Source organism: Apodemus sylvaticus, chromosome 3, assembly GCF_947179515.1.
Source record: "Apodemus sylvaticus chromosome 3, mApoSyl1.1, whole genome shotgun sequence".
Taxonomy (NCBI): domain Eukaryota; kingdom Metazoa; phylum Chordata; class Mammalia; order Rodentia; family Muridae; genus Apodemus; species Apodemus sylvaticus.
The window spans coordinates 171,398,103-171,424,768 of NC_067474.1; the positions used below are offsets into that span (position 1 = coordinate 171,398,103).

General features: G+C 47.6%; 2 protein-coding genes and 1 non-coding gene across 4 annotated transcripts; 1 reads left to right on the forward strand and 2 right to left on the reverse strand.

The window, feature by feature from the left end:
* Nucleotides 1-1,255: 1,255 nt before the first annotated feature.
* Nucleotides 1,256-1,357, reverse strand: LOC127681839 (U6 spliceosomal RNA). The gene has a single exon (XR_007977197.1). It is a non-coding gene; the product is annotated as a U6 spliceosomal RNA (small nuclear RNA).
* Nucleotides 1,358-4,149: 2,792 nt separating this feature from the next.
* On the forward strand, nucleotides 4,150-6,775 carry Tnfrsf18 (TNF receptor superfamily member 18). 2 transcript variants are annotated; one of them, XM_052178433.1, is made up of 5 exons: nucleotides 4,150-4,378; nucleotides 5,187-5,306; nucleotides 5,832-5,919; nucleotides 6,091-6,293; nucleotides 6,361-6,775. In XM_052178433.1, the coding sequence occupies exons 1-5, from the start codon at nucleotides 4,174-4,176 to the stop codon at nucleotides 6,489-6,491; spliced, it is 747 nt and encodes a 248-aa protein (XP_052034393.1). In that variant the 5' UTR covers nucleotides 4,150-4,173; the 3' UTR covers nucleotides 6,492-6,775. The 2 variants fall into 2 exon arrangements, with proteins under 2 accessions (XP_052034393.1, XP_052034394.1); XM_052178434.1 differs by having other exon boundaries at nucleotides 6,091-6,297; nucleotides 6,361-6,493.
* A 3,388-nt stretch (nucleotides 6,776-10,163) lies between these two features.
* On the reverse strand, nucleotides 10,164-26,302 carry Ttll10 (tubulin tyrosine ligase like 10). Its single transcript, XM_052178435.1, has 14 exons — nucleotides 26,142-26,302; nucleotides 25,975-26,040; nucleotides 23,841-24,262; nucleotides 23,103-23,183; nucleotides 22,886-23,018; nucleotides 22,623-22,741; nucleotides 22,420-22,546; nucleotides 21,288-21,373; nucleotides 20,680-20,851; nucleotides 19,566-19,737; nucleotides 18,983-19,123; nucleotides 14,234-14,350; nucleotides 13,841-13,934; nucleotides 10,164-13,550 (listed from the first exon to the last, which is right to left on the reverse strand). Coding segments are annotated over exons 1-14 (2,193 nt in total). The 5' UTR covers nucleotides 26,144-26,302; the 3' UTR covers nucleotides 10,164-13,089.
* Between the last annotated feature and the right edge of the window lie 364 nt (nucleotides 26,303-26,666).

The following is a 26,666-nucleotide window of genomic DNA, read 5'->3' on the forward strand; positions in this document are numbered from 1 at the left end:
TTTCTTTTCATTCTGGTGCTGTCCCAAAGTACTCTCTATGCCCCCACCTTAATCTCAAAAACTCCCTTTACTGAGGCCCCATGTCAGTCTGGGAATTCCCCACAGGGTCAAACTGCCAGGACCCTCTGCTGCTTGGAACATGTTCACTGAGTCCTGTGAAACAAACCACAAGGAAACACAAGGAACTGCTCATAAAATAAAGTAGTTAACAGTGAGCAGATAAAAATCACTCTGCCCACCACCCAGTTTTGGAAGCTGCTTGTTCTTGGTAGCAGTCCCTGGCAGTAGGTACCTAGAAGTGGGTGGGACAGGAAGTCTGACATAGGTGCTGACATTTACTGATGTCATCAGCTTGAAAATATCTCCCCAGGTATAGGACCTATATCTTTTGACCTTTGTGGTCCTTGTGTGGTTAGCACAGGAGTACTGTATCTCCTGGAAGGAATCTCTATGGAGCTAATTAACAGCCTGCACTTCAGAATCTGAGCTACCTTGCAAGTTTATATCAAGAGGACTTTGCCCATGACTAAGCTAGAATACAACATCAATGCCAAAATTCCAATGGGACGCCTCCAAAGTACACTGCATGTCTTGCCTAAACAGGAATCCCCAGTGTGGGGATATCATGGTTGGGAGGAGATAACATATGTATACAATGCACTCTCTAGGGCCGGGGTGATACTATGAAGGCATGGTCCTGGCTGACCGTTTAGGTGTTTGTTTGTTTAAGATAGGGTCCTTCTCCATAACTCTGCCTATCCTGGAACTCACTATATAGACTAGGCTGGTCTCAAACTTAGAAATACACCTGCCAGCCGGGTGATGGTGGTGGTGGAGCACACCTGTAATCCCAGCACTCTGGGAGGCAGAGGCAGGCAGATTTTTGAGTTAGAGGCCAGCCTGGTCTACATAGTGAGTTCCAGGACAGCCAGGGCTATACAGAGAAACCCTGTCTCAAAAAAAGAAAAAGAAAGAAAGAAAGAAAGAAAGAAAGAAAGAAAGAAAGAAAGAAAGAAAGAAAGAAAGAAAGAAAGAAAGAAAGAAAAGAAAGGAAAGAAAGGAAAGAAAGGAAAGAAAGGAAAGAAAGGAAAGAAAGGAAAGAAAGGAAAGAAAGGAAAGAAAGGAAAGAAAGGAAAGGAAAGAAAGAAAGGAAAGGAAAGAAAGAAAAGAAAGAAAGGCACACCTGTCTCAACCTCCTAAGATTAAATCCAACATCCTTCTGCTGTAATTAAAATGTGTATCACTGTGTTCAGCACCAAATATGGAGTGCTTCATGGATTTTTGTGTCATTCTTGCACAGGGGCCATGCTAATCTTTGTAATGTCCCAATTTTTGTATATGTACTACCAAAATGGGCATCCCTTGGATTTTTTTTTAATGATTAGGAATATAGCCAACACTACCGTCTGTACCTCTATGAAGAGTCAAAGCATGTGGCTTTCCTTCTGTCCTTGTACCCAGACCTACCTCCTTGGCCAGGATCTGCACAAGTTTCTCAAAGAAGAGGTTTGGGGTTGGGGGAGCGCTGGAGAGATGGCTTAGTGGTTAAGAACACTGACTGCTCTTCCAGAGGATCAAGGCTCAATTCCCAGCACCCACATGACAGCTCACAACTATCTCTAACTTCAAGATCTGACATCCTTGCACAGACATACATGCAGGCAAAAGACCAATGCACATGTGTTTTTTTTTTTTTTTAAAAAAATCCTTTAAAAATAATAAAAGAAGAGGTTCTGCTGAGGTGAGCCTAGAGTAGAGCACCCAGAACCCCCTCCCTACCCTGCAGAGACCAGAGCTGCCCTCCAGGAGGCTTATATACCTGATACCAGAGAACAAAAGGAGCTGCACAGTTAGCTGGCAACCTCAACTTTCCTACTTCCTCAGTCACCTCCAACTGAAGCTTACAAGGGTGTCAGACCAGGTCTCCTGGGTCTATCACAATCACAATGGTCTCTACACCTCCCACCTGTGGATATAACCATAGTAAAGTGGAAACTCTTTAGAAAGTCGGTTGAGTGCTGTTTTGCTGAGGCAAACACATTGAAGGAACATTTTATTAAAGTGGACACTGGTATGAAACGCTAAGGCAGACTGGTGAAGGAATGTTTCACAGAAGCAGAAACAGGAGAGAGGATGTTCTGCTAAAGTAAGCATGTGAAGGGACACGTGATGAAGGATTCTTTTCTAATGACACACATGTATTGGTCCGCCTTACATTGTGTAGTTGAGATGCATTTGTCCCAGACGCTTCGGACTGGGGCTGATTGGATGTCTGTGCTGAGGCAAGACAGGTGCTGAAGCAAAGCACATGGAGGACACATGATATTTGGAGGGAGTGAAAATAGGACTCCATGAAGTGATGGAGAGAGAGCTTGGCTTGCTGGTACAGCTAGCTGTGTAACAATTATGGGTCTCAAGTTTTCACTGATCTTTGTTTTCCGGAGAGGACATATCCAAGAACTTCTCCTGGTGTTCCCTTGGTCCCTCCCGCTGACTCAAGCCAAGGCTGAGGCTCAGCTGTCTCACTGCTGTTGCTAACCTGACTCTACTGAACTGAGCTGCTGGTGTATCCATGAAGTGTTTGAGAGTGGATCTAGCTGCCACTGCCTGATAACCTGTGAACTGAACTGCTGATTTCCAAACAACACAGATGGGAGTTGCTCCAAAGAACCTTTCTAAATAGGTCCACTTCCCTATATCCTTTCTTTTCCACTACCTCTGGTGGGTGGTGGGCTTCAAGGGAAGTTAAAGCATTTAAGAACCATCATTAAAAGTAAGGTTTGAAAAAATTAAAGTTGGCCGGGCAGTGGTGGCACACGCCTTTAATCCCAACACTTGGGAGGCAGAGGCAGTTAGGTTTCTGAGTTTGAGGCCAGCCTTGTCTACAAAGTGAGTTCCAGGACAGCCAGGGCTACATAGAGAAACCCTGTCTCAAAATAAATAAATAAAATAAATAAATAAAGTTCTACCACAGTTATTTCCTGAGATGTCCAAATTCACCTCCAGTCCTCCCAAAAGTCCTCACTATGTTTCCCTGTGCTTAGCTTCAGCTGGAAGACATGGGAAGTAAGGCTGAGTACAACAGAGAGGCTTCCTAATAGAGGCAGGGTTCCAGAACCTGTCATTGGCCGCATGAAGAAACTGTTAGGAGACCTCCAAAACAGCAGAGGTTCTCGTTCAGACCCACCCCAGATTAGGCAAAAAACACATACAAACACCTGTTTTTACAGAGATCCTTTATTAGGCAGGGAAAAAAAAGTTAGAGTGGTTGCTTTCTGACTTAGGCACAAAACACCAGCAAAATGACCTTACACGTGCAATATTTTAAGAGAGAAAGGGGAGGTCCGTGTTAGAATGGATTAGGATGCAGTGGTATATTTTAATTGGGCTTGGGCATGTTAATTAGTTGAACCAAAGGGGGCTTTTGATTGCTGGACTTCAATATTTTGATAGCTGAACCTTGGTAGTCAGCCTCAGGAGGAGGAAATGGCTAAATAAGGGAAAAACGCCTTGGTGGCTGTGTAACCCTGAGTTTAGGGATGTGATCTGTTTTTAGCCAGGCAAAGGCAGAGAATGGAAGAGAAGGGCAAGGCCTGCCAGAGCCATGCTGGCCATGTTCAAGAAAATGAGGCTCACTTGTATCAGAAACTCCTTTCTTGTTGTCTAAAATTGTGTGAGGAGGTGAACAAAACTGCTTCAGAGAGCCAAGAGAGCCGAGCTGGAACTGCCAGGGCTGCATCTGGACAGGCCATACTGCCCATGGCTTCATGTGCTTACTAGGAATACCCAGTTTATGACGACCTTCTCAGGCATGATGTTTGCTCTAGACTCCTCTTACTAGCTCTCCTAGTTTCTTAGGCTTAGAGGAACTTCCTGGGGCAGAAGAGGAAAGGGGGGAGTTTTATTCAACAATAAGGGGTACCCACAGGTGGCCACAGTGGCATGTGTGATGGGCATCCTTTTCCCCTGTAGCCTAGCCAGGGTAAGTATGCTGGAGTAGGAAGAGGCTTGGAGGGGTTTAAGAGATGTCCAGAAAGGTGATAGCTTTGCTCTACACTTTACAGAAGGTCTTTACAAACACCACAGATATCTGCCGGAAACTGGAGGTGGAGCTGGCCTGGAGCCCAATCTGAGGGGTGGGGACAAAGGCAGAGGCAGAGGCAGAGACAAGGCATGTTGGAGCAGGAACTCCTGAAATCAGCCAACAGAAGACTCAGGAGAAGCACTATGGGGGCATGGGCCATGCTGTATGGAGTCTCACTGATTTGTGTGCTGGACCTAGGTCAGCAGAGCGTTGCTGAGGAGCCTAGCTGTGGCCCTGGCAGGGTCCAGAATGGAACTGGCACCAACACACGCTGCTGCAGCCTGTGTGCTCCAGGTAAGGTAAGGGGAAGAGTGGGAGTCAGGATACACAGCAGCACCCTTCCTAGAACTCAAACAAGGAGGCTGGGCACAGGGCACATGTGAGTTGGTAGGTAAACCTTCTGAGTTTAGAGCCTTGAGTCTGGAGCTCTGAGAAGGAGGTAGAAGGACAACCTCCTCTCAGAAATGTGGGAGCAGAGGCAACAGAGACTGAAAACTTCCTCCTCAAGAGGGATCTGGGGTCCAAGGTGAAAGAGGATCTGTTGGGTGGATCAAACCTTAGCAGAAGCTACTTAGAGAAGCATCACAGAAGCTACTCTTTGTCTGGATTAGAGCCTCAACTTGCTCCTCTGGTCTGTCCACTGACTGTGACTTACATTATAAGTATAGGGTGGTCTATGGACCAAAGAAAAATACCTCAGCACTTCATCTTGCCACACTTCTGGTATAGAAAGGGGCAGCTCTGAAGCCCCATGTCTCTGTGATAGAAATGTGGATATCAATGAAGGGAGCTGGTGAGGTGTTCTAGTGCCTTGAGGGGTGATATGGGGTGAGAATGGGGCAGCATGGGCCCAGGGCCCATAGGAAGCCCCAGGTGACTCCCACATCTAATGAAATTTACAAAACCACAACTTTAGAGCAATGGGAGGTATGCATACTAGCTGTCAGCAATCTGAAATGGAACACTGAGCTAGACAAAGCCTAGGGTCTTGTAATTGGGGTTGATTGAGAATGGAGGTATAGCACCCTAAACACTTGAAAGACCAGTAGAAGCTCTGGAGAGGGGACTCTGTCTAGTGGCTGAGGCTCTTATTCTTGTCCAGGCAAGGACTGTTCAAAAGAAAAGTGCATATGTGTCAAGCCTGAGTACCACTGTGAAGACCCTCAGTGCGAGACCTGCAAGCACTACCCCTGCCAACCAGGCCAGAGGGTGGAGTCTCAAGGTATGTTCCTGGGAGACTAAAAGTCACAGATAACCCCATGCTAATCATGAGTTGGACCTAGGGCCAAGCTGCTATAGATACCCAGTGAGCATGTGTAGGCATGAAAGAATGTTTGCAGATATAGCTCTCATGGGCATATCTTCTAGGTAGGCAAAGACCTACATATTAAATTCTAGAAGGGATAGGTGGGTCAAGTGGTCGCCGAGTACCTGGGACCGTCTTACCCTGGAATTCAGCATCATGAGGGTGCTGAAGTCTTCTTGAGGCTGTTTATGAGAGGCTATGGGGGACTCCAGGAGCTCGTCTGCTCTCAGACTATTATTCTGACTATGGCCAAGTCTTACCACCAATCCTGTTCATCTTCATAGGGATCAATGTATCATGCCAGTTCTGGAATAGGTATACATACATGGTACTGCTTATCCAGGCCCTAGACCTGTGGATATTAGACCTGGTGAACAGATAGTCCCTTGTCGACTCTTTCCTCATTAATTTCAGTGGCCCTAATAGTCTGTCTATCCACAGGGACTATTAAGTTTGGCTTCCGGTGTGTTGACTGTGCCATGGGTACCTTCTCCGCAGGTCGTGAGGGCCACTGCAGACTTTGGACCAAGTAAGTCCTAGATGAGTAGCCTAGGCCCATTCTGAGTGATCCTCTCCTATCCTTCCCTTGTAGGGACCACCAAAGAACCCCCATTCATCTCCCAAATGGCTCAGAGGACAGTAGCCCTCCTAGTGTGGCTGCTTTGGTAACCAATCCTGACAGTGTTTGTCTGTGTCCTAGCTGTTCTCAGTTTGGATTTCTCACCATGTTCCCTGGGAACAAGACCCACAATGCTGTGTGCATCCCGGAGCCACTGCCCACTGAGCAATATGGCCATTTGACTGTCATCTTCCTGGTCATGGCTGCATGCATTCTCTTCCTAACCACAGTCCAGCTCGGCCTGCACATATGGCAGCTGAGGAGGCAACACATGTGTCCCCGAGGTCAGTTGTGTCCCAGGGAAGGGGAAAATGTGTCTCAGGTCCCTGGCTTACCATAGTTTTACCATAGTTTTAGAGACCCAGCCACTCCTGGAGGTGCAGTTGCCACCAGCTGAGGATGCTTGCAGCTTCCAGTTCCCTGAGGAGGAACGTGGGGAGCAGACGGAGGAGAAGTGTCATCTGGGGGACCGGTGGCCATGAGGCCTGTTCTTCCTCTGTGCCCCAAGCCAGATGCTACAAGACTTGCCCAGATACACCCTTGGCGAGAGCAGGGGCCGTGCTCTGCATCATTCCCTGGGCTTGGCCCTGCTCCCCTCGACAATGGCGAAAGTGGGTGTATGATAGTGGTGAGTTACAATTGGGCCCTATGGCTGCCTTTCTCATTTGACAGCTCTGTTGGAGTAGGGTCTTTGGGCCCTCCAAGAGCACCAAGTTTAGCATGAGATCTTGTATAAGCGGTTTTCAATAAACTCTTGTCTAGTAAACTGAGTGGCTGTGTCCTAAGGACAGAGGAAAGCAAAGCGCTGCATTAGGGACATCCTTTGTCATCCTATGCCCATGGTCATTTCCAGAGTATGAAACTAAGAGGGCAGCCTAGTGAAATATCTTGGCAGACAAAGGCTCCTACCTCTAAGCCTGATGAGCTGAGTTTGATCTCTGGGAACCACTGTAGGGAGATTCTGTTAATGTCAACAAGTTGTCCTCTGACTTCCCACATGCCCCCCCCCACATGCATGTGCATGAATGCACACACAAATACATGTAATAAAAACTTTAATACTTTTTAAAAGATTTATTTATGTATGTAAGCACTTTATAGTTCTCTTCAGACAGATCAGAAGAGAGCACCAGATCTCATTACAGATGGTTGTGAGCCACCATGTGGTTGCTGGGAATTGAACTCAGGACAGCAGTCAAGTGCTCTTAACCAGTGAGCCATCTCTGCAGCCCAAAAACTTTAATTTTAATGGGCATGGGCAGAAGCATCTGAGGCCTGTCCTCAGTACTCCCTCTTGTTGGTAGTGGTGGCAAAAGTCAAGGTTAATCTTGGCCACAAACCCTCAATAGCTAAGCTAAAACCCTCCATCAAGCTAAGGAGGCTTTTAGAAAGTGATACTCTATACTGAACACCTGTCTTCTTTGCTTTTTTAAAATTTATATGTGTGTTTATTTGGCCTTTGTAAGTTTCTGTGCATCATGTGTAACTTTTTGGAGCAGGAGTAATGAACAATTGTGAGCCACCATGTGGGTGTTGGGAACTGAATCCAAGTCTTCTAGGAAAGGAATAGGTGCTCTTACTGCTGAGCCAGGTCTCCTGTCTCTCTCTTGGCTTTTTGTTCAAATCATTCCCCTCACTTCTTTCTGTCTGGTCCATATTGGGCACCCATGTGTTAAGTGTGTAGTTTTGGGATACTGCCCTTTGGGATGCCTGTGGAAACAGGTTTGATGGAACTTTAGGACATTTGCCTTGGTCTAACTGCTTCAAATTTAGGCTGTTGCCAGTTTCCATACTGAGCAACATCTGGGATGAGGCAGTGCTCTGAAGTGAATGGTTTAGACGATGAGACATTCCCAGCAAAGCATCTTTCCCACTTCATGGTAGTTATTGGGGCTGCTCATAGAAAGATTCAGTAAGAGCCGACATAGTAGTGCATGCCTTTAATCCCAGCACTTGGGAGGCAGAGGCACTTGGATCTTCAGAGTTTGAGGTCACACTGGCTACAGAGTGAGACCCTATCTCAAAGGAAAAAAATATAAATCTATAAGGTCATCTTGGCATGGATGTCCAGGGAGTGGCAGGCCAGAGGGAAGGAGTCTCAGCAGCACACTTGAGGCATCTGCACACTTGGACACTTACGCAGCCCATCCCCCACTTCAGTGCCTTCAGTCTTATAGCAGGTAAACGGGGATTGGGGTGGGGGTGGATCTGCAACCTCTGAGGCTAACAGCCCCATCCACACACAGGCTCCTGGGAGAAACTGGAGGAGGAGGTGGAGAAATTGCTGTGGAAGCAGAGGACATTGGGATCAGAACACAAAGAGCTCAGGGCCACATGAAGTCCCTTAGAGATGTACCAGCACACTCACTGCCTGGAGCTGCTGGAGCTGCCTCTTCGGTCCCCTACTGGGTGGGTGAGGAGTCACATACAAGCTACAAGGCTAGAGTCAGCCTGGAAAGGGAGGCAGGGTCTGGGAGCATCTCCCAACTTGCCCATCTCTCTAGGTTCTGAGCCATAGGCAGTTACATTGGAACTGCCACAGATGGAACATCCCCAAACAGATGATGTGTGTGCAAATACCCACGGGTTGCATCTGCTGGAAACTCCTCCTGTGGGTGGCTGATGAATGTGATAGAGAGATGGTAGGAGATTCTGCAGGGGGGGGGGGGGGAGGAGGGGTGTTGTCTTTGCTGTATCCTTGCCTTGAAGCCAGCAACCCCCATTCCACTCACGTCCACCTCAGGGGCATAAGATGAGCCTTGCCAGCCTGTGAGTTAGATCTGGGGATTTCCACTGAGAACCGTGAGCTATGCAAGGCCTGTTCAGGCTCCAAGGGCTGAGGCTAAGGGCCTGTAGCTGAGGGACAGTACCCATGAATGCAAGCAGATAAGTGTGAGATCCAGGGGTGCTAGGATGTGGGGAAGAGGACCTGATGAAGATATTCTACTGCAGAAGCCTCCTACCATCCCAGCAGAGACCACTTCAGCACCAGCCTTTTCAAGTATTTGACCACTGCAACCACAATAGCGTAGTGTAGTGTAGCGGCAGGTTGTTAATCCGCTCTAAACTCCCGGACGGGCGCTTTTGCGCTTCTTACTACCCATTAAAATGTTCTGGGTTCCAGAAAGAACGATACACACATGCAGCTTTATTTTTGATGTGCCCTACGCAGGGCAATTGCTGGGCCACTCTCTAACTCCAAATGGTTTAACACACACTCCCCTCCAATATTCATGAGTTAATACTTAACTAAATTTGTATTTCATCTTTGCTGCCCTAGACCCCGGTGGGTAGCTCTCCTGGGGCCACTTTGTCCCTCAACCTACAAGTCGGCTGTTCCCAGCGTGATCTATCTCCTACCCTCCGGCCACGGCTGAATCCTGTCTTCCTCCCTGAGTCCCTTCCCAGAAATCCTAAAAGTCCCGCCTCTGTCTCCCTGCCCAGCATTGGCCTCCGGGAACTTTATTGACAGATCAAAACCCAACTGGGAATAGGCTTCCTTTAGTCCAAACGTGGGGGCACTGCTAGCAGGTTTTGTTTTGTTTTTGTAGCGTAATTAGCATGAGAACAAAAGCCGATACCTTGCAGCTCAGCCTGGTCTGGACTAGCTGGGGGGGGGGGGGAGGGGGGGAGCCTTGCTGCAATTCCCAGAAAGCCCCTGTCCCTCTGTAGCTGCCCTCCTGTTCCGGAAAACCACAACAGAGAGCACACTCTCACACACACCCTTTACCTTGATTTTGTAAGTTTTGTTCAGTCTCAGATAAAGGCCCTGAGGCCATCTCAGTTCCCAGAAATGCTTCCGGCCACAGCTGGTGGCTCCTGCCCAGCCTCCACCCTCTCACCTCTCATTCTTCAGTGTGGAACTTGCCCGAGCCTGACAAAGACCTGTGTTATGGGAAGTGAGATGCCTCTTCCTTTTTACAACTCAGCAACCCTTCCCCCAACTCCAGGCTTCTGACTGCCGTCTAGAGACCTTGACAGGTAGGTGGGTAACTGTCCCTAGCTGCTGGGGTATGCTCCCACTGACTAGGTGGTACTACAACCTCTAGGTCTTCCCTGTACTGGGCTGGGCTCTCATCCAGGAGACTGTCCCTTAGGTAGCCACTAGCCTTTATGGGAAGTAGCTTAGTGTTTTACTGCTATAAACAGACACCATGCATGACCAAGGACAACATTTAATTGGAGCTAGCTTCAGAGGTTTAGTCCATTATTATCAAGGAGAAAACATGGCAGCATCCAGGCAGGCATGGTGTAGGAGGAGTTGAGAGTTCTATATCTTCACCTGAAGGTTGCTAGCAGAATATTGACTTCCAAGCAGCTAGGATGAGGATCTTAAAACCTACACTCACAGTGACCAATATGGCCACACTTATCCCAACAGGGCCACACCTAATAGTGCCACTTCCTGGGCCCAACATATACAAACCATCACACAGCTCTTTCCTAGAAGCTCCATGAATTGAGATGCTTTTCTGAAGACCAGGCACTATTCTGGCTCCTTAGATGGAGAAACTGGAGTGGGTAGGTATGTAAGATGTCCCACTATTGTTTGGCTGAAGTTAAAGTTTTCAGAAAATGCCAGACCCTCACTGAGGAAGGCTCAAGTGTGTGTGTGTGGTGGGGCAAAGGTCTATGCTGGTTGCAGACACATCAGGAGATAGATGCTTGGGTCAGGGATGTGAACAGTCAGTTCCCTATATCTTCTGATGGTAGAGGAAACTTTTTTGACTACTAATAGTAGTCACAGGATTCCCTCCAAGGAGAGGAGGGAAGGAGAGAGAAGAGTGAGAGGCAAGAAGAGTGACAGTGTCAGGACCCCAATCTCCTTGGGTCACCAACCCCAGTAGCAATGAATGTAAGGCCAGACCAGTCTTGACACAATCATCAGCTCCCTAAGCCCTGCTCCTGTCATCTGTCATATTCCTAATGTAGGAATACCTTGAATCTGCCAGGTGGCTAGATGCTCAGATGCCCTACAGCTTCTCCTAGGAGCTCTGAGGTCCTAAACTCAGGGCTCTGGGAGACTTACATGTAGGCTATAAGGGCTTGAGGACCTGGAAGAGAGTAAATGGGGCCATTACTCCTGTGGGGTGATGAGCAGCAGCAGATCTGAAATGTTTATTCATTGACAAGCTCTGCAGCTGCCAGGAATGAAGGATAGCAGGTAGCCTAAGCCCTTAGACAGCCCATGGTTGGCAGAGGCCCTGCTTGAACCAGATAGATTACTGCCAACAGGCATTTCACACATCAGGGTCCTACAAGAGGCTCCATGTCCCCACAGCAGTGGAAGTACCCCCTTCCTGAGAGCTTTGTCACCTCTGCTGACATCTTAACCCTGACCCAGAGGGGACGGAGCTTTAGCTACATGTGGCTGCTGAGACCAGAAATGTTTATGACACTGGTGATGCCTGATCAAGGGACACAGCTTTTACTTGGTCAAGGAACTGTGAGGCTATGGAAAACATAGAACTTGGAGGTGGCACAGTTGAGAATCCAGTGACAGGTATCCCCAAGGGACATGGCTATGTAGCACTATGGAAGCCAGCAGAAATGTTGCCCTGACCTCAATAACAGGCCACGGCACTTAGGCCCTGGGAGACTCGTCTTCATTTTCCTAGCTTCAATGGACTTCAGAACAGATACTCAGAGATCCACAGGCCTGGGGCAGGCTCTTTCCAAGAGGAACCACAATCTGCTATACTAAACTTGGTCACATAAGGACAAGACTGCTTACACTGCACCTTGCACCTCATGCTCTAGGCCACAACAGGAAGACTGAACTTGAAAGAGTAGCCTGAAACACCTGGTGTGAAACAGGCAGTCTGAATGGAGAAGAGTTGTGGAGAGATGTGGGATGTTCACAAACTAAAGTAGGGTCTCCAGGATCATTTGCTCTTGGACCTGAGAGCCACACTTTGCCTCTTGGAACCTTGGTTCCTTTTGTTTTCCTGTTAAAGGGTTCCTCTGCCAGAGCAGCTGCTTTAGACACAGAGCCCTCTAGTGGTGGCCAGGCCATTGAAGCCTAGAAACCGTGCCACAGCTGAGACTACTGTGCTAAGATGATTTCTTTACCCACTGAGGGATTTTGCTTCAATAAAGAACAGGGACTAGTCTGGCATTCTTCCCACACATGGTAGAGCTAGGTTTTGATGTTTAGGATTAACTAAAAAGGTCAGAAGGGAGGGCAAGGAAGAAGAATCTACCACCTTGGATATGCAAGAGAGGATTCAATCTGGGAAGGACCTTCTGGAAATCTGTGGGAGGTCCTCTTTGGAGTTTTGTAGGGTGGGATAATAACTTGGAAGGACAGGGTTTAGCTGGAGGGACTTGCAGGCTTGTCCTGGCTGCTTTGGTGTAAGATGTGGACACTTCAGAGGTTTGAGATGGTCAGTGTTCTCCTTTCAAACCCCCATGCTAACCTGGAGTGCAAACATTAGCAAATGTACTAATCACTAATACCAGTTTGAGTCATTCCTGGGAACTGCCCTGTCACAGCCAACTCCTTTGTGCCTCTAATGCCTGACAGACTCCGTCCGGGACCTTTATAGGGAAATGGGGGCTTTGGCTGTAGACAGTATTCCACAGTGTCTGAAAGGCCAGAAGAAAGGTGTTGGGCAGAATTAAGGATGAACCCCAGTTCTGCACAGAATAGTAATGGGGTAAGGTGGGACTTCCAGAGAGTTCCATGGACATCCAAGACCTTTCCCAGGGACTACACGGAACAGTGGATGGGTCCCAGTGCCAGGTTGCAGAGGTCATGAAGGCCATGGAGTTTCAGGAGGATCCTACAGAGTGAGTAACAGAGAGCCACAAATTGAGACCCAGGATTTGGTGGACTGCCCCAGAGAAGGAAAAAGAGACCAGTGGGGTTTTTCCCTTCTTGAAGGACCCATTCCCATTCTGCATGCTTCCCTCTTCTTCTTCTAAGGACAACCAAGGAGCAAATAGAGAGATGGGGACAGAAGGGCTTGGGGCGCCCAGATGGGACCGGCTTCTGGAGGTCGCGTTTGTCACAAAGTAGCTTTTATAGGTCCCGGAGAGGGCACGGCAAGGCGCAGGGCCGCTGGATGCTTGTGGCTGCTAGGAGCCTCGATGGCTCGTACCCCTCTGTTCCTCCTCGCGCTCTTCTTCGGGCGGCTCCAGGGAGGGTTCCCCGGCTGCGTCCCTGCTGCCTTCCGGGGGCCCAGAACATAGAGAGGGCTCAGACTCCTCTATGGAACTACCACTCGAGTCAGACAGCCGCGATTTGCGGGGGGCATATATGGGAGCTCCCCTGGAAGGCATCAACTTGCGTGCAGCAGGCCGTTCTGTGATAGTGGCACGTACTGAGGAAAGCGCAGAGGATGCGACATCACAGGTGGGCCGGGGAGAGTTAGGGTTAGGGTTAGGGTAGGGCAAGCGGATAGGTGGGCGCGAGCTCCCCAAGCGCGGCCACAAGTCTGTAGTCTCGCCATTGTAGAGGAGCACAAAGCGACGCTGTGACATCAGAGGCAGCATCTTCTGACTGTGCAAGCTCTTTTGGCAAGTCTCAAGTGCCAGGTCTGTGGGAAGGCAGGGGAGCGACAAGGTGAACAGTGAGAGGGCAATTTGGAGCAAGCAACCTTTCTGTATGTCTAGAAACAAGGGAGGAGGAGAGGGGTTCATGAGAGACTGGATGTAGGTGGGTGAAGTGACAGCAAGTACGAGCAGAGAGTTTGGCTGTCACACAGATTATGGAGCGCTGGAAAATCAGACTTGTGGAGTCTGAACTTGGAGGCAAGTAGGATGGGGTACTTAGAACTGGGGGGAAAGTATATGAAAAAGTTGTGGTGTGGGGCTGCCCAGAGCTCACCCAAGGTCTCCATAACCACTCCAGGGATCACCTCCTTCAGGACTTCACAATTGGTATGTAGGGCAGGGTTGGAGTTCATCTCCAGCAGCCACACCTGTGGCAGGCAGTGGTCAGTATCATTCTCTACCCACCTACTGCTGTTAAGAAGCTGGGGCTCTGGTCCCTATTAAGCCGTGTGATTCAGGCAGATTGTATGACTTTGTTCCCCTTGTTTGTTCAAGGAGTTAAGACTGATCTTAAGAGCAGCTCAGTTCTAGTAGGAGACCAGCTTTATGCACACATCCAGATCTAGGTCTGAGTCTACCCACTGGGCACGCTTATGTGCTCAATGCACAGAAGGGCCCTACCTCCTTGCACCAGCCTACCAGACCTCCCCCCTTCCCAAGACCGCACCTTGAAGTTTTCATCAATCAGGAAATCACAGCCAATGAGGTCAAAGTAGCCCAGCTTGCACTCCAGCTTGGACTTGACAGCCAGGAAGCAGTGGGACATGATCTGCTGCATCCGCTTCTGTGGGCGAAGCAGGGAGGGATCCTGGCTGTCACCTGTTGGCCCAGATGAAATCTCCTAGGCCTGAACAATCAGTCACACCTGTCACTTGCGCCCTCACCCTCACCTGCACAGTTGAAACTGCCCACACTTCAACACACTCGAGTCACAGGCTCACAGTCAGAAACTCACTCAACAAAATCATGGGGTTTCTACTGTGAGGCAAGTACTAGGAGATACAAAAGTAAAGAAAATTAGAACTCACAGCAGGAGAGACAGACTAGAACACATAAAACCCTGGTAAGGACAGAGAACATTATAACATTTCAAGCTGCCCTAGTTAGAGTCATTCCATGAGAAATATATCTCAGGGCTGGAAGAGATGGCTCAGTGGTTAAGAGCTCTGACTGCTCTTCTGAAAGTCCTGAGTTCAAATCCCAGCAACCACATGGTGGCTCCCAACCATCTGTAATGAGATCTGATGCCCTCTTCTGGTGTGTCTTAAGACAGCTACAGTGTACTTACATATAATAATAAGTAAATCATATATGTATATATATATATATGTCAGAAATCATATATGTATGTATATATATCAGAAATAGCAGAACATGTCTAGTTTACAAATAATTATAGCTATTAGTTTTCTTAAGTTTGGGGGTTTGTTGAAAGACTCCTTTAGAAAACACCAAAGGAGAGTTGAGGATGATGCCTTACCAAACAGAAAACATCAACGAAGAGATAAAAATTACAGAAGCCATTAAAATGGTCAGTGGTAACGGGCCTAACGCTAAGCCTGAGAACCAGCCTCCCAGAGTGCTGGGATTACAGGCGTGCGCCACCACTGCCCAGCTTTTTTTTTTGGTTTGGTTTGGTTTTTGTTTGTTTTGTTTTTTTCAAGACAGGGTTTCTCTGTGTAGCCCTAGCTGTCTTAGAACTCACTCTGTAGACCAGGCTGGCCTCGAACTCAGAAATCCACCTGCCTCTGCCTCCCAAGTGCTGGGATTAAAGGTGTGCACCACCACTGCCTGGCTGAAAATCTTTTTTAACAATGGGGAAATTAAGACATTTCCATCTATTAAAGGTATGGCGGCACATACCTTTAATTCCAGCACTGGAAAGGCAGAAGCAGGCAGATCTTATGACCAGCCTGGTCTCAAAAACAAAGAAGTCTCAGTCTCAAAGACACAGTCTCAAAAAACAAAGAAACATTTCCACATAAGGAAAAACAAAGGTATGCCTGCCCTTTAGTTCCTCCATCAGTAACATGAACTTATATGAAGAAATAAAATAAAGAACCCTAGTAAAGGTGATTGATTATATAGTTAAATATAAGACAGCATATGAGCTGTCCCAGAGGGTGGCATATGACTTTAATCTCAGCATTCAGGAGATAAAGGCAGGTAGATCTCTATGAGTTCAAGGCCAGCCTGACCTAGAGAGTGAGTTCCAGGACAGCCAGGGCTACACAGAGAAACTCTGTCTCAAAACAAAACAAAACAGATACAAATGGACTATATACAAAGATGGTTAAAGAGCAAACAAAGACTTGACCAAAACCACACACACACACACACACACACACACACACACAAACTGAACAGAGCGCTGATAAGATGGCTAAGTGAATAAAGACGCTTGTTGTGTGAGCCTGGTGACCTGACTTTGATCCTAGAACCCATATTAAGGTACAATAATAGAACTGACTCTGTGAAGTTAATCCTCTGATCTCACATGTCCACTGTGATATAATCACCCCAGCCCCAATCAATCTCTCCTTTCTCTCTCTCTCTCTCTCTCTCTCTCTCTCTCTCTCTCTCTCACACACACACACACACACACACACACACACAAAGTATTTATTTAAAAGGGACTAACAAGATGAGTTAGCCAGTAAAGACACTTGCCACACAAGCCTTATGATGTCTTAAGACTCAGTAGTAGGCCGGGCAATAGTGGTGCATGCCTTTAATCCCAGCACTTGGGAGGCAGAGGCAGGCAGATTTCTGAGTTCGAGGCCAGCCTTGTCTACAGAGTGAGTTCCAGAACAGCCAGGGCTACACAGAGAAACCCTGTCTTGAAAAACAAAAAACAAAACAAAACAACAACAACAACAACAAAAAGACTCAGTAGTAGTCTTGACTAGCATGGAACTTGCTATGCAGACCAGGCTGGCCTCGAACTCATAAGACATATGCCTGCCTCTGCCTCCTGAGTGCTAGGATTTAAGGCATATGCCACCACACTCAATGTTAAATACTTTTTTTTATATCATTTTGGGGGAGGCATGGAGGGTCACAGCACACATGTAGAGGTCAAGAGTCAACTTTTAGAACAATTCTTTCACCATATGGGTCCTGTGTTGTTAGGCTTGACATCAAGCACCCTTACTACCTAAGCTACCTTACCAACCCTTATTTTAAATATTATTGTATGTTTTTATATAATGGATGTGAGCATAGGCATACATATGCCATGGTTAGAATGTTAAGGTCAAAACATCTGAGTACAACTCTATTAGTTGTTCTCTGATCTCTACATATCCACTTTCTCTTAAAACAAAACCAAAATCTAGATGCCACAGACCTTTAAGGACCTTCTATTGAATAGTGGGTTATATGATCCTTTCAAATGCATAAGAAGGTATATGTGCATGTGTGCCTGCCTGTGTGGTGTGGTGTTTGTGTGAAGTGTGTGTGGTATATGCATGTGAGTATGTAGATGTGCATACCTGTGCATATTCCTCCAGAGTACACACCAGGACCTAGGATGTCTTCTTTTATGTCTGCCTTACTGCCTCCAGACAGTTTCTCAGTGAACTATAATCTCACTCTTTCAGCTAGGCTGGCTAGACAGAAAGCTCTTAGGGTCTTCCTGTTACCACTCTTCAGTGTTGGGATTACACTTTTAAATATATAAGGCATGCACAGCCACATTTGGATTTTTATGTGGCTGTTGGATATTTAAACTCATGATTGTAAACAGAGAAAGTGCCCTTGACTATAGAGCTGTCTCCTCTTTGTCCTCACAAGAACAGTTTTAAGATACAGCACATATTGGGATTAAAAGTTTTCATTAATTTGTTTATGTGTGTAGTCGGTTGGCACCCAAGGCTCTTGCACATGCTAGGCAAATGCTCTACTGCTAAGCATAACCCTAGCCCTCAGCAATGTTTTGTTGCTATGTTTGTACTCTAGAATCTCATATAGACCAGGATATCTTTGAATTTTCTCTGTGTGTAGATGATGACCTTGAGTTACTGATACTCCTGTCTCTATCTCACAAATGGTAGGATTACGGACTTTGTGTTACCCTACCTGCCTCCTGGCTTTCTCTTTCTCAACCTCCTCCTCCTCCCCTCTTCCTCCTCTTCCCTTTCTAACTATTCTTCTTTTTCTTCTCTCTCCCCTCCTCTTCTCTCCACTGCCCTGGTAGATCTCATCATGTAACTATCATTGGCCTGGAACTATATAGACAAGACTGGTTTCAAACTCTGAGATCTGCTGGCCTCTGCCTTCCAAATATTGGGATTAAAAGTGGTGCACGCCTTTAATCCCAGCACTCCGGGAGGCCAGCCTGGTCTACAGAGTGAGTTCCAGGACATCCAAGGCTACACAGAGAAACCCTGTCTCGAAAGAAAAAAAAAAAGTGTGCACCAGCATGCCCAGCATAGTAAAATGAATTTAAGAAAATACTGTAAATATATGTAGACAACCATGGAGAACTGGAAAAACCCCTAGCAGAAGCTAACAAAGTAAATAGAAAAATATAAAAACAAGAATAGAAAATCTTAGTAGACAGCAATCAAATGAGCTTGACGGTGGTGGTAAGGCACAGTGGCAAACCCTCCCACAAAGGGAAGTGCAGGCTGCTTTCACTGAGTGTGTCACTTATTGTTTCGGTTTTTCTCACTAACAAATATCTTAGAGAATTGCTTTCAAGGAGGAAAGATTTTTGTTTTATAGTTTTAGAGGTTCCCATTTACAGTCTCTCAAATTTGAGTAGGGCAGATTATCACTGGAGTGAGATAAGGTGATAAACCCTGCTCAGACTCCAAACCTCTAAGATTATGAGCCAGGATAAATCATTTCTACAAATAAATGGATTATTTTAGATATTTTATATATAAAAGGAATGTGATACATTTTTATATCAAAATCAAATAAAATGCTAAAAAAATGCCATAGGTCAAGATTATTTATGTGCATCAACACAAAAATATTTAAATACAATAAAATCAAACCTAGAAGCACAGTTGAATTATTATATGCTACTACCACCTGGAATTTATCCCAGAAATGTAAGAGTAGTGAAAACTAAATCAATGCAATACACACGAATAAAATGAAGGAAAAATAGCCGTAATCATCTTAATCAGTAGAAGAACAGCATTTTACATTACTTGGCATTCTACCCTTAAAAATGCTTAGCAAACTAGGGAGAGAAGGAAAATTTCGAGCCTTCCCCTCACATCAGAAGAAGTACAAGGATGTCTATTTTTGCCCCTTTGACTTGATATAGAAAATTACACCTGGAAAAATTAGGCATGGCTTCAGTACAACTACACGTGCTTTGATGCCGCATAAAAAGCCATGTGCCTAGCCCAACCCACAGGCAGTATGCACACAAAACACGACTCAAAGCTAGACTGACCGTGAAGGTGGTGAAGACCCAATCTCTGGGGAGGCCCTTGGTCTTCCTAAATTTTTCATTGATGTATCGGTTGAGGTGCTCCATGCTCCACACAGTGCTCTCTTTCAGCAGCATGTACAGGGGGCTCTTCTTCTGCATGAACTACAGCAGAAGCAGAGCCTAGAGGTTACCCTCTGTAGGTATTCCTCTATGAAGGCCTTACCCTAACCTTCTGACACTCACTGGAGCTTCATTCCTATCTCTCATGAGAACTGCCTATGAGACCCTTGTGCATATACCTTTATGCCTTGAAACTTCCCAGTCAGCCAATCCCCACAGACCCTGTACAAGGAATCCTTGTTCCAGACCCTCCCATTAATTAGGCCTTTGATCAGCACATTAATGGCAGCTGACTCAAGGATTTAGACTCTAAGGTACTTAGGATACCTGAGTATCATCTGTTGGGGCAAAAGGAAGTAGTTGCTAGGCTACTTCCACACCTAGGCAGTCTATAACTAGATCCTTCCTCTGTTCCCAACAATGAGAGTCTTTCTCCAAGGGCATCCACACCTATAGGAAAAGGATTTCTATAAGGGGTTCTTACTTGATTGGTCAAATGACCACTGAGGTCGCTGGAATTAGGGTTGTACAGGCTGATGGTGAGGCGGGCATAACCATGACCAAAAAAAACCATGTAGGGCATGGCGCAGGCGATGAGCATATAGGAGCGCACATCGAACTTCTTTCCATCTAGCAGCAGTGGGTTCTGGACATATCTAGGGGGTACCACAGGGGCACCTGGGGCTGAGTTGCTTGGCCAGTTGACCTAGATCTGCCATCCCCACAAGAGCCATTTCCTCATTGCCTCCCACCTGTCCCAGGTGGCTACTGACTCAACATGGTTAGAGGACTTTGAACTGTTCAAAGGAATTATTAGCAAGAGGGCATCATAACCAATTTTTTTCCCACTGAAAGTGTCTGGTGCAGCTCTTACTAGGAAGCTTATGAGAGTGGATTGGGCCCCTGTGGCAGGGAGGGCTGTCTGGAGGAGGAAAGCTGACATTGGACCTGTGAATGGTGAGTGGCTTTGGTGATGAGAGAGGGCATTCCACATAAGAAACTTCACATCTTCTAGACTGAAAGTAGGGAGAGTATGCTTGGAAGGGCCCTATGGAAGGGGAAAGGGGTAGCTGATGGCAGCTGTGGCCAGAGAAAGGGTCCATATTGGTAGAGGATTGGTTGGGACCTTTCTAAGTTTGAACTGAGTTTTCCCTGCTAGTGCCTGTGAAACTGAGAATCTGGACCCCACTGTAGGCAGAAGAGTCACTGTCAGCTCTGGGTTGCAGATAGGTTGTAGCTTGCTGGTTGGGCTGAAGAATAGAAAAGACAGCTGCAGGGACAGAGGACAAAGGGACCAGAAGCTCCTTGGCTACCCCCTCCCTGGAGCCTGTGTTTAGGGACAGTCTTACCTGCTACCCCAAGTAAATATGAACACACACTCCACACACTTCCTCCACCCACCCACTCACCCCACACCCCCGTACCCTCCCCCCTCCCAGCACAGGTTATGGGTCTAGATGTGGGCTGCTCAAGGTAGGTTGGTTGGGTGTTGCAAGTGCTACATCATGCTAGACAACTATCACCAGCAATCACAGGCAACAGCCAGGCTGGGTTATCCCCGCTGAGACCCAAGCTGTTCCTGGCATCCATGCCCACACCTCTGCACCACTCGCGCCTGTGGTGCACGGAAGGGCATCTTGCGGTAGATGGGGTCATCCTCAATGCTCTGGGTCTTGGCCTGCAGGGCAGCAGCCTCCTCCTGGCTCCTGATCAGAAAGATGCCCTTTCCCTGGTTGGAGGCTGTAGGCTTGCAAATCCACATCTGGGTTTCTGCAGGGAGTAACCCCTGAGCCTGTGGCCCTGAGTACTCCTTGCCCCTCCCATCCCTCACCCTGCCCTGGCCCTGACCTTCCCTTTCCTTATCCTTTCCCCTCAGCCCTGACCACACCCAACATCCAACCCCTTTCCTACCCAGCTATCACTGATTATTCTGATTACCCAGGTCAGAGGACTATTTTGTCTCACCTTGATCATACCAAGATCCTTCTATGGCCCTGGCCCTGCCACACTTCAACCTCTAACTAAGGCCACAACCCTTCTTTCTCCCACACAACACCAGAAACCACTAGGATCCCAAGTCCTGGCTTCACCTATCCTCTCAAGAACTATTCTTTTCCTAGGTCTGGCCCTGCCCCACCCTGCTGGAGTCCAGACCTAATCTTGTCTGCCCTTCTAGTGTGCCTGGCCCTAACCAGGGGCTTCTCACCATCAAATAGAGTGAAGAAAGCCTGCCTCTCATCCCTGATGTCCAGTCGATAGGTCTCTGGAAAAAACTCTTCCATTTTCAGGACCCTTGGGAGAGCAAGAAGGTAAAAACAAAGAGGGCTGTCCTGTCTCAGACATGGCCAGTGATCTGGTAATTTGACCTATAGACTAGCTGAAGGGGGTGTTTACTGTTATGTCCTTCAGCCTTCTCAGCTATTTCCTTTGTAAGGCCTTTGCTCATACTATACCCTTATAGAACATTATTTTATGTGTCTCATATTTTCAGCCTCTGTGCAGCAGCCAGCCTTCTGGCTACCAAATCTACTGTGGTTCCTCTGTCCCATCTCCCTGCTTTCTCTCTCCCAAGTGTCCTCTTCTATGTTGGTTGGTTTCCAGTGCCAAGACAGTGCCTCCCAGCTGTCTATTTCTGTGGGCCAAGGCATCCTTTCCAAATCTGCATCCCAAAGGGACATAAATCCTGGTCTCCAGCATGTTTGGAGGTATGGGTGGGATGTGCAGAATGAAAGTACAGATGGGGATAGAGGTAGGTGGGCAGATGGATGCCTTAGAAAAATGGCTCTGGTAGAGTTGCTGGTACAAGTTAGTAGGAAGTCAACAGCTGGACACGCAGATGTCAAGATGGTGTTATGGATGTTCACGATCTAAAAGCTACCTTGAGGGGCAGATGGTAAGCAGTTGGTTGGATGAGTAAATAGATCTGGGCAAGTAATGAGTGAACCAGAGAGTGGTTCAGTTTGGCTAAAAGGTGGAGGGAATTAAATAAGAAAGAACAAAATGATGGCCAAGTGGGAAGGAACAATGGATGACTCATGGAGAATGACTCTGGGGGAAACAACTACTGGGCGATATCCATGGGTTGCTGTTGCGGACATTGAGTATAGATATCTGTGTAGGGAATGGTGGCCATGGGCTGCCATAGAGGCAGATTGGAAGATCAGTGGGGAGAGAAGTGGAACATGTGAAGAGAGTGCTCAGGACTAGCAATTGGCCCATATCTTGGGTAGGATACTGAATGCAGAGGGAATAGTGAGTTTATGGAGAAGGGAAAATGGCCCCAAGAGACAGATGGAGGTAGAAATGGGTTTGCCTCTGGGGATGGCAGAGTGGCTCACTTGGCTTGGGTACTGGGAAGCAGCCTGGCTTTGCTCAAAGTGCGTGCATGCTCTCGCAGAGCACTGAGCAACCCGATCTTGGTAGTAAGCAGCTTGTTGTTGGGGAGCTGGAACAGCAACTGCTGGCCTGGTGAGACAAAAAGGTATATATGGGCAGTACTTAAGGCTGTGCCACATCCCCTCCTCTCAGGGATGTCCCCTACCTTCCCGGAAGCTGCAGTAGTTGTCCCTGCACTTGATCTCACACCACTTTAGCTTGTAGTCCTCACACCGGCTATCCTGAGTGCGCTGCCAGCCCTTGCTCTCACAGTAGTTGCTGATTCTGCAGGGTAGAAGGCAGCAATAACTGGGGGGACTTAGGGTTCTCTGAAGAAGGGATGGTAGGAATGGCTGCCTATAGCAACATCTTGGGCCAGATCCAAGACAGGGGTAAGAATATAGACCAGGTTGCCCAAACTCCACTCACATTGATGCTCCATTGGTGCCTCCGATGTAGAAGAAAGGGCCCTGAGTAGGATTGAGCTGCTTGTCTCCTTCCATCAGGAGCCCGTCCAGGGAGGTCACTGGGAGTCTGGCAGCTTCTTCTTCCTCCAGGTCCTCTGTGGGTAGTTGGGTGATCAGAGGCCCCGAGTTTCTGACTCAATAGGGTTTTTCCTGCCCCTCCCAGCTGTGAGAAGCCCTACCTGCATCTTGGTCCAGCTGACTTAGCTCAGGCCGGAGCCCTTCCTCGACGCTGCTCCCCATCCGTTTCTCATGGGTCCAGCCTGGAGACCAGTGGTGTCAGGTGGGGAATGGGCAAGGTACCCATTCAATCTGCCTGAGCCCAGCCAATGCCAGCATCTGCTGGGAACTAACCCAGCTCCCCTGGACCTTTCTTCAGCCCAACACAGACCTGACCAGGAGGCCTGAGGGTCATTACACCCAAGAAAGGAGACATTACCAGCCTTAAATCAGGCAGAGTCCACGTAGTTTGGAGACTACGTTGGGAGTGAAGAGGGCAGCCCCACTTCCACCCTCCTTACCAGTAGGAAAGGCTCCATGCAGGGAGTGGGCTAGAGTGTGAGACAAGAGCCCATACAAACATGATGTGGAGATGTCTCCAGAGGGCAGGGATCACAATGTCTATGATGACATCATGGGTGACTCAAGAGTCTATGGTCAACCAGGAGAGATGAGAAGCTGCACTAAATGGGGTTGGGGTAGTGAGTGCCCACTGTGATGGCATGGACAAGTAAAGCTTGCAGATTCTGGAGCATAGTGTCCCTAGTATGTGGATCCTTGTTAGCTTCTCTCAGGGCCTGCTTGGTTGGCTGGCTGGACACAGTCTAGTGCAAGACTAATCTCTTTCCTCTGAGATTCTGTCCCTGGAGACCCTGACTTGAGGGTATGTGTAACCAGTCCCAGAGCCCCTCTGCATTCACCTGGCACCTCAGTGTGGCACTGATGGATCCTGGACCGTTTGGGTCTCTTGGAGCTGACATGGGTCCGAGGGGGCTGACCCCGGCAGTGGATGAATCTTGGACGGCTGCGTGTTGCAGGCATAAGTGCACCAGGGCGAGGAACCCTTGAGGCAGGTGTAGTCCCTATACCCCTTCGGGGTCTTCGAGCAGCCCGATGTCCCAGCCCTTGAATGGGACAAACAGCTGCACCCACCCTGCTTGGGGAAGGAAGCCTCCCCATAGCCTGGGCTGTGGCTTCAGCTTGTGCCTCACTTCCATCTCTGTGATGGCCATGAGGCCTTCCGGCCTGTGGGTGTAAGGCCATCTTTGCATTCCGTCTCTGCCTAGTGAGTTTTCTTCGGCCAAGACTGTCCTGGCCTCCACGAGTGTGGCCTCTGTGTCTGCTGCAAAGAGGTTGCCCATCAGTCTTGCTGCTGGTAGGGTGCGGATCTGCAGACTTGAAGGTCAAAGAAGCTCCATGCCCCAAACAAAGGTCCTATCAGTTTATGGCTACCCAAGTGGTAGCCCAGGTCCTACTAACAACAACCTGTCTACAGCTTCTATCAACTCTTCTTCCTCCAGCATCCCTGCTCCAGATGTTGTCCCTTTTCTCTATTTGCCATCTTTGGAACATTTTAGGGCATTTAAAATTAATTCCTAAACAAAAGTTTGTGCCTCCCATCACATCAAGGAAATAAACCCAGTTTGTTGGGTAGGGGTGAATGAAGAGATGGCACATAGAACCCTGTGACTGAGAGGGAAAAGACAAGCTCAGGCCTTTGGCTAGGAGCAGGTCAGCTCTAAGAAGGAAACAGGTCTGTGGATAGACTGACAGCAAAGAAAGGCCAAATACAGCAACCATGGGAGAATCAAGCCATTCAGGCATTATGTGTATCTATCAATTCCACCCCCCACTGAATCAACAAGAGAAGAAAAAGTCCAAAATGTTCTGTAGGATGGAGAGAAATCCTAGAACGAGAAACTCATACCTCTCTAGAGGACAGGCTGCAAATATGGAAGACTCCAAGAGTGCCTGGAGATCCCTTTCCACTGAGAAAAGAAAGGCTCCCAGGAAAAGGCTGAGTTAGGAGCTTTAAAAACTATGCAGGGTGCCGGACAATGGTGACGCACCCCTTTAATCCCAGCACTCAGGAGGCAGAGGCAGGCGGATTTCTGAGTTCGAGGCCAGCCTGGTCTACAGAGTGAGTTCCAGGATAGCCAGGGCTACGCAGAGAAACAAAAAAACAAAAAACAAAAACAAACAAAAAAAACTAGGCAGGAGTGTAGGTGTGGGTGTATGATTCTGCAATCACTTTCTTAGCTTTGTATTCTTGTTTTAACCTGTTAACCTTGTTATTAAACCTGTTATTGAATTCAGCTATGAATTATTTCTTGTCATTTATATTTACTAAAATTAATCAAGGTGTGGTAACACAAGCCTGCAATCCCAGCCCTTGGGAGGCAGAAAACAGGAGATTGCCAAGAGCTTGAAGCTAGCCTAGGCTACATGGAGAAACAAAAAATAGCAAGGGTTCAAGATATAGCTCAGTTGATACAGTGCTGCATAGCACATAAAAAGCCCCAGATCTGACCCCCTGCACCAGGAATGATATTGCACACTTATAATCCCAGTACTTGAGGAAGATCAGAAATTCAAGGTAATCTTTGACTACATAAGTTGGCAACCAGCCTGAGCTACATGAAATCTTCCCTCAAAAACTAATAAATAAATAAATAAATAAATAAATAAATAAATAAAGAAAAAAGAAAAAATACCCACAAAATAACACAAACGTCATAGAGAACCTAATGAGTGAGTAGGGATATATCTACCCAAGAGAGGAAGGACTGGGACACAGCATCTAACCTGGGAAGCTGTGAGATGCTGCCCTTATCTAAGAAGCATGTTTCAGGGTCTTTCTGAGGATGAGACCCAGGATCCAGAAAGAAGTTTTACAGTAAAATTTCAGTTACTATTTCAGGAAGCAAGTTGTCTAATGTTGAAGCAAATCGTGTGGTCATGAGTCTTGTGATATTACATAAATTTGAGGGAAAGCTCAAGGCAAGAAGCCAGAGAGAAGCCTGAAGTCTTTATAATAAATTTAAAATTTTTTACCTGGTTAGATAAAAAGACCGGCAGGAAATCACACCTCGGTACAATGAGCAGGAGATGCGTTTAAACCTGAAGAAGATGGTCAAGAAAATGACCACGTCAGTGTTCTGCTGAAGTTTTCTTCACACACACACACGTTTGGCAACACAGGGCTCTGAGAAGGTGCTGACATTTTTTTGAAGGGCTGGTGCCTCCCAAGCTGCGCTCACTGTCTGGGGATGCGTTCTCTGTGGATCTCAGGAGGTGGCCCTTCTGAGGGGTCAGTTCTGGGGGAGACAGATATGGCTCTAGGCAAAGAGCTCCTTTTAAGGGATCCCAACCCTCCCCAGAACTTGAGTTGCCCACATAGACCAGTCCCACCCCACAAGACACGCCTTTCTTGGCTGAGACACTTGGGTTTGGAGAGAGTGGCCTTGGCAGAGGGCTGAGCTCAGCCAAGCTGCCCAGTCCTCTCTCCTGTTTATCTATTTCCGGAAAGGGTCAAAAATGAGGCACAGGAGGGCAAGGACTCAGCCTCAGTCCTAGTCAGGACCCTCAGCTGGTAACAAGCTAGTCTCTCTTACCTGCTCTGCAAGGTCTTAGGAACCCTCTGCTGGGATACAACAGTGGTGACCTGGCAACTGTCTCCAGGCAACTATTACTAGGGAACTATGATTCAGCAGCTTCCTAAGAGTAAACAAGAGTTTTAGGTGGAT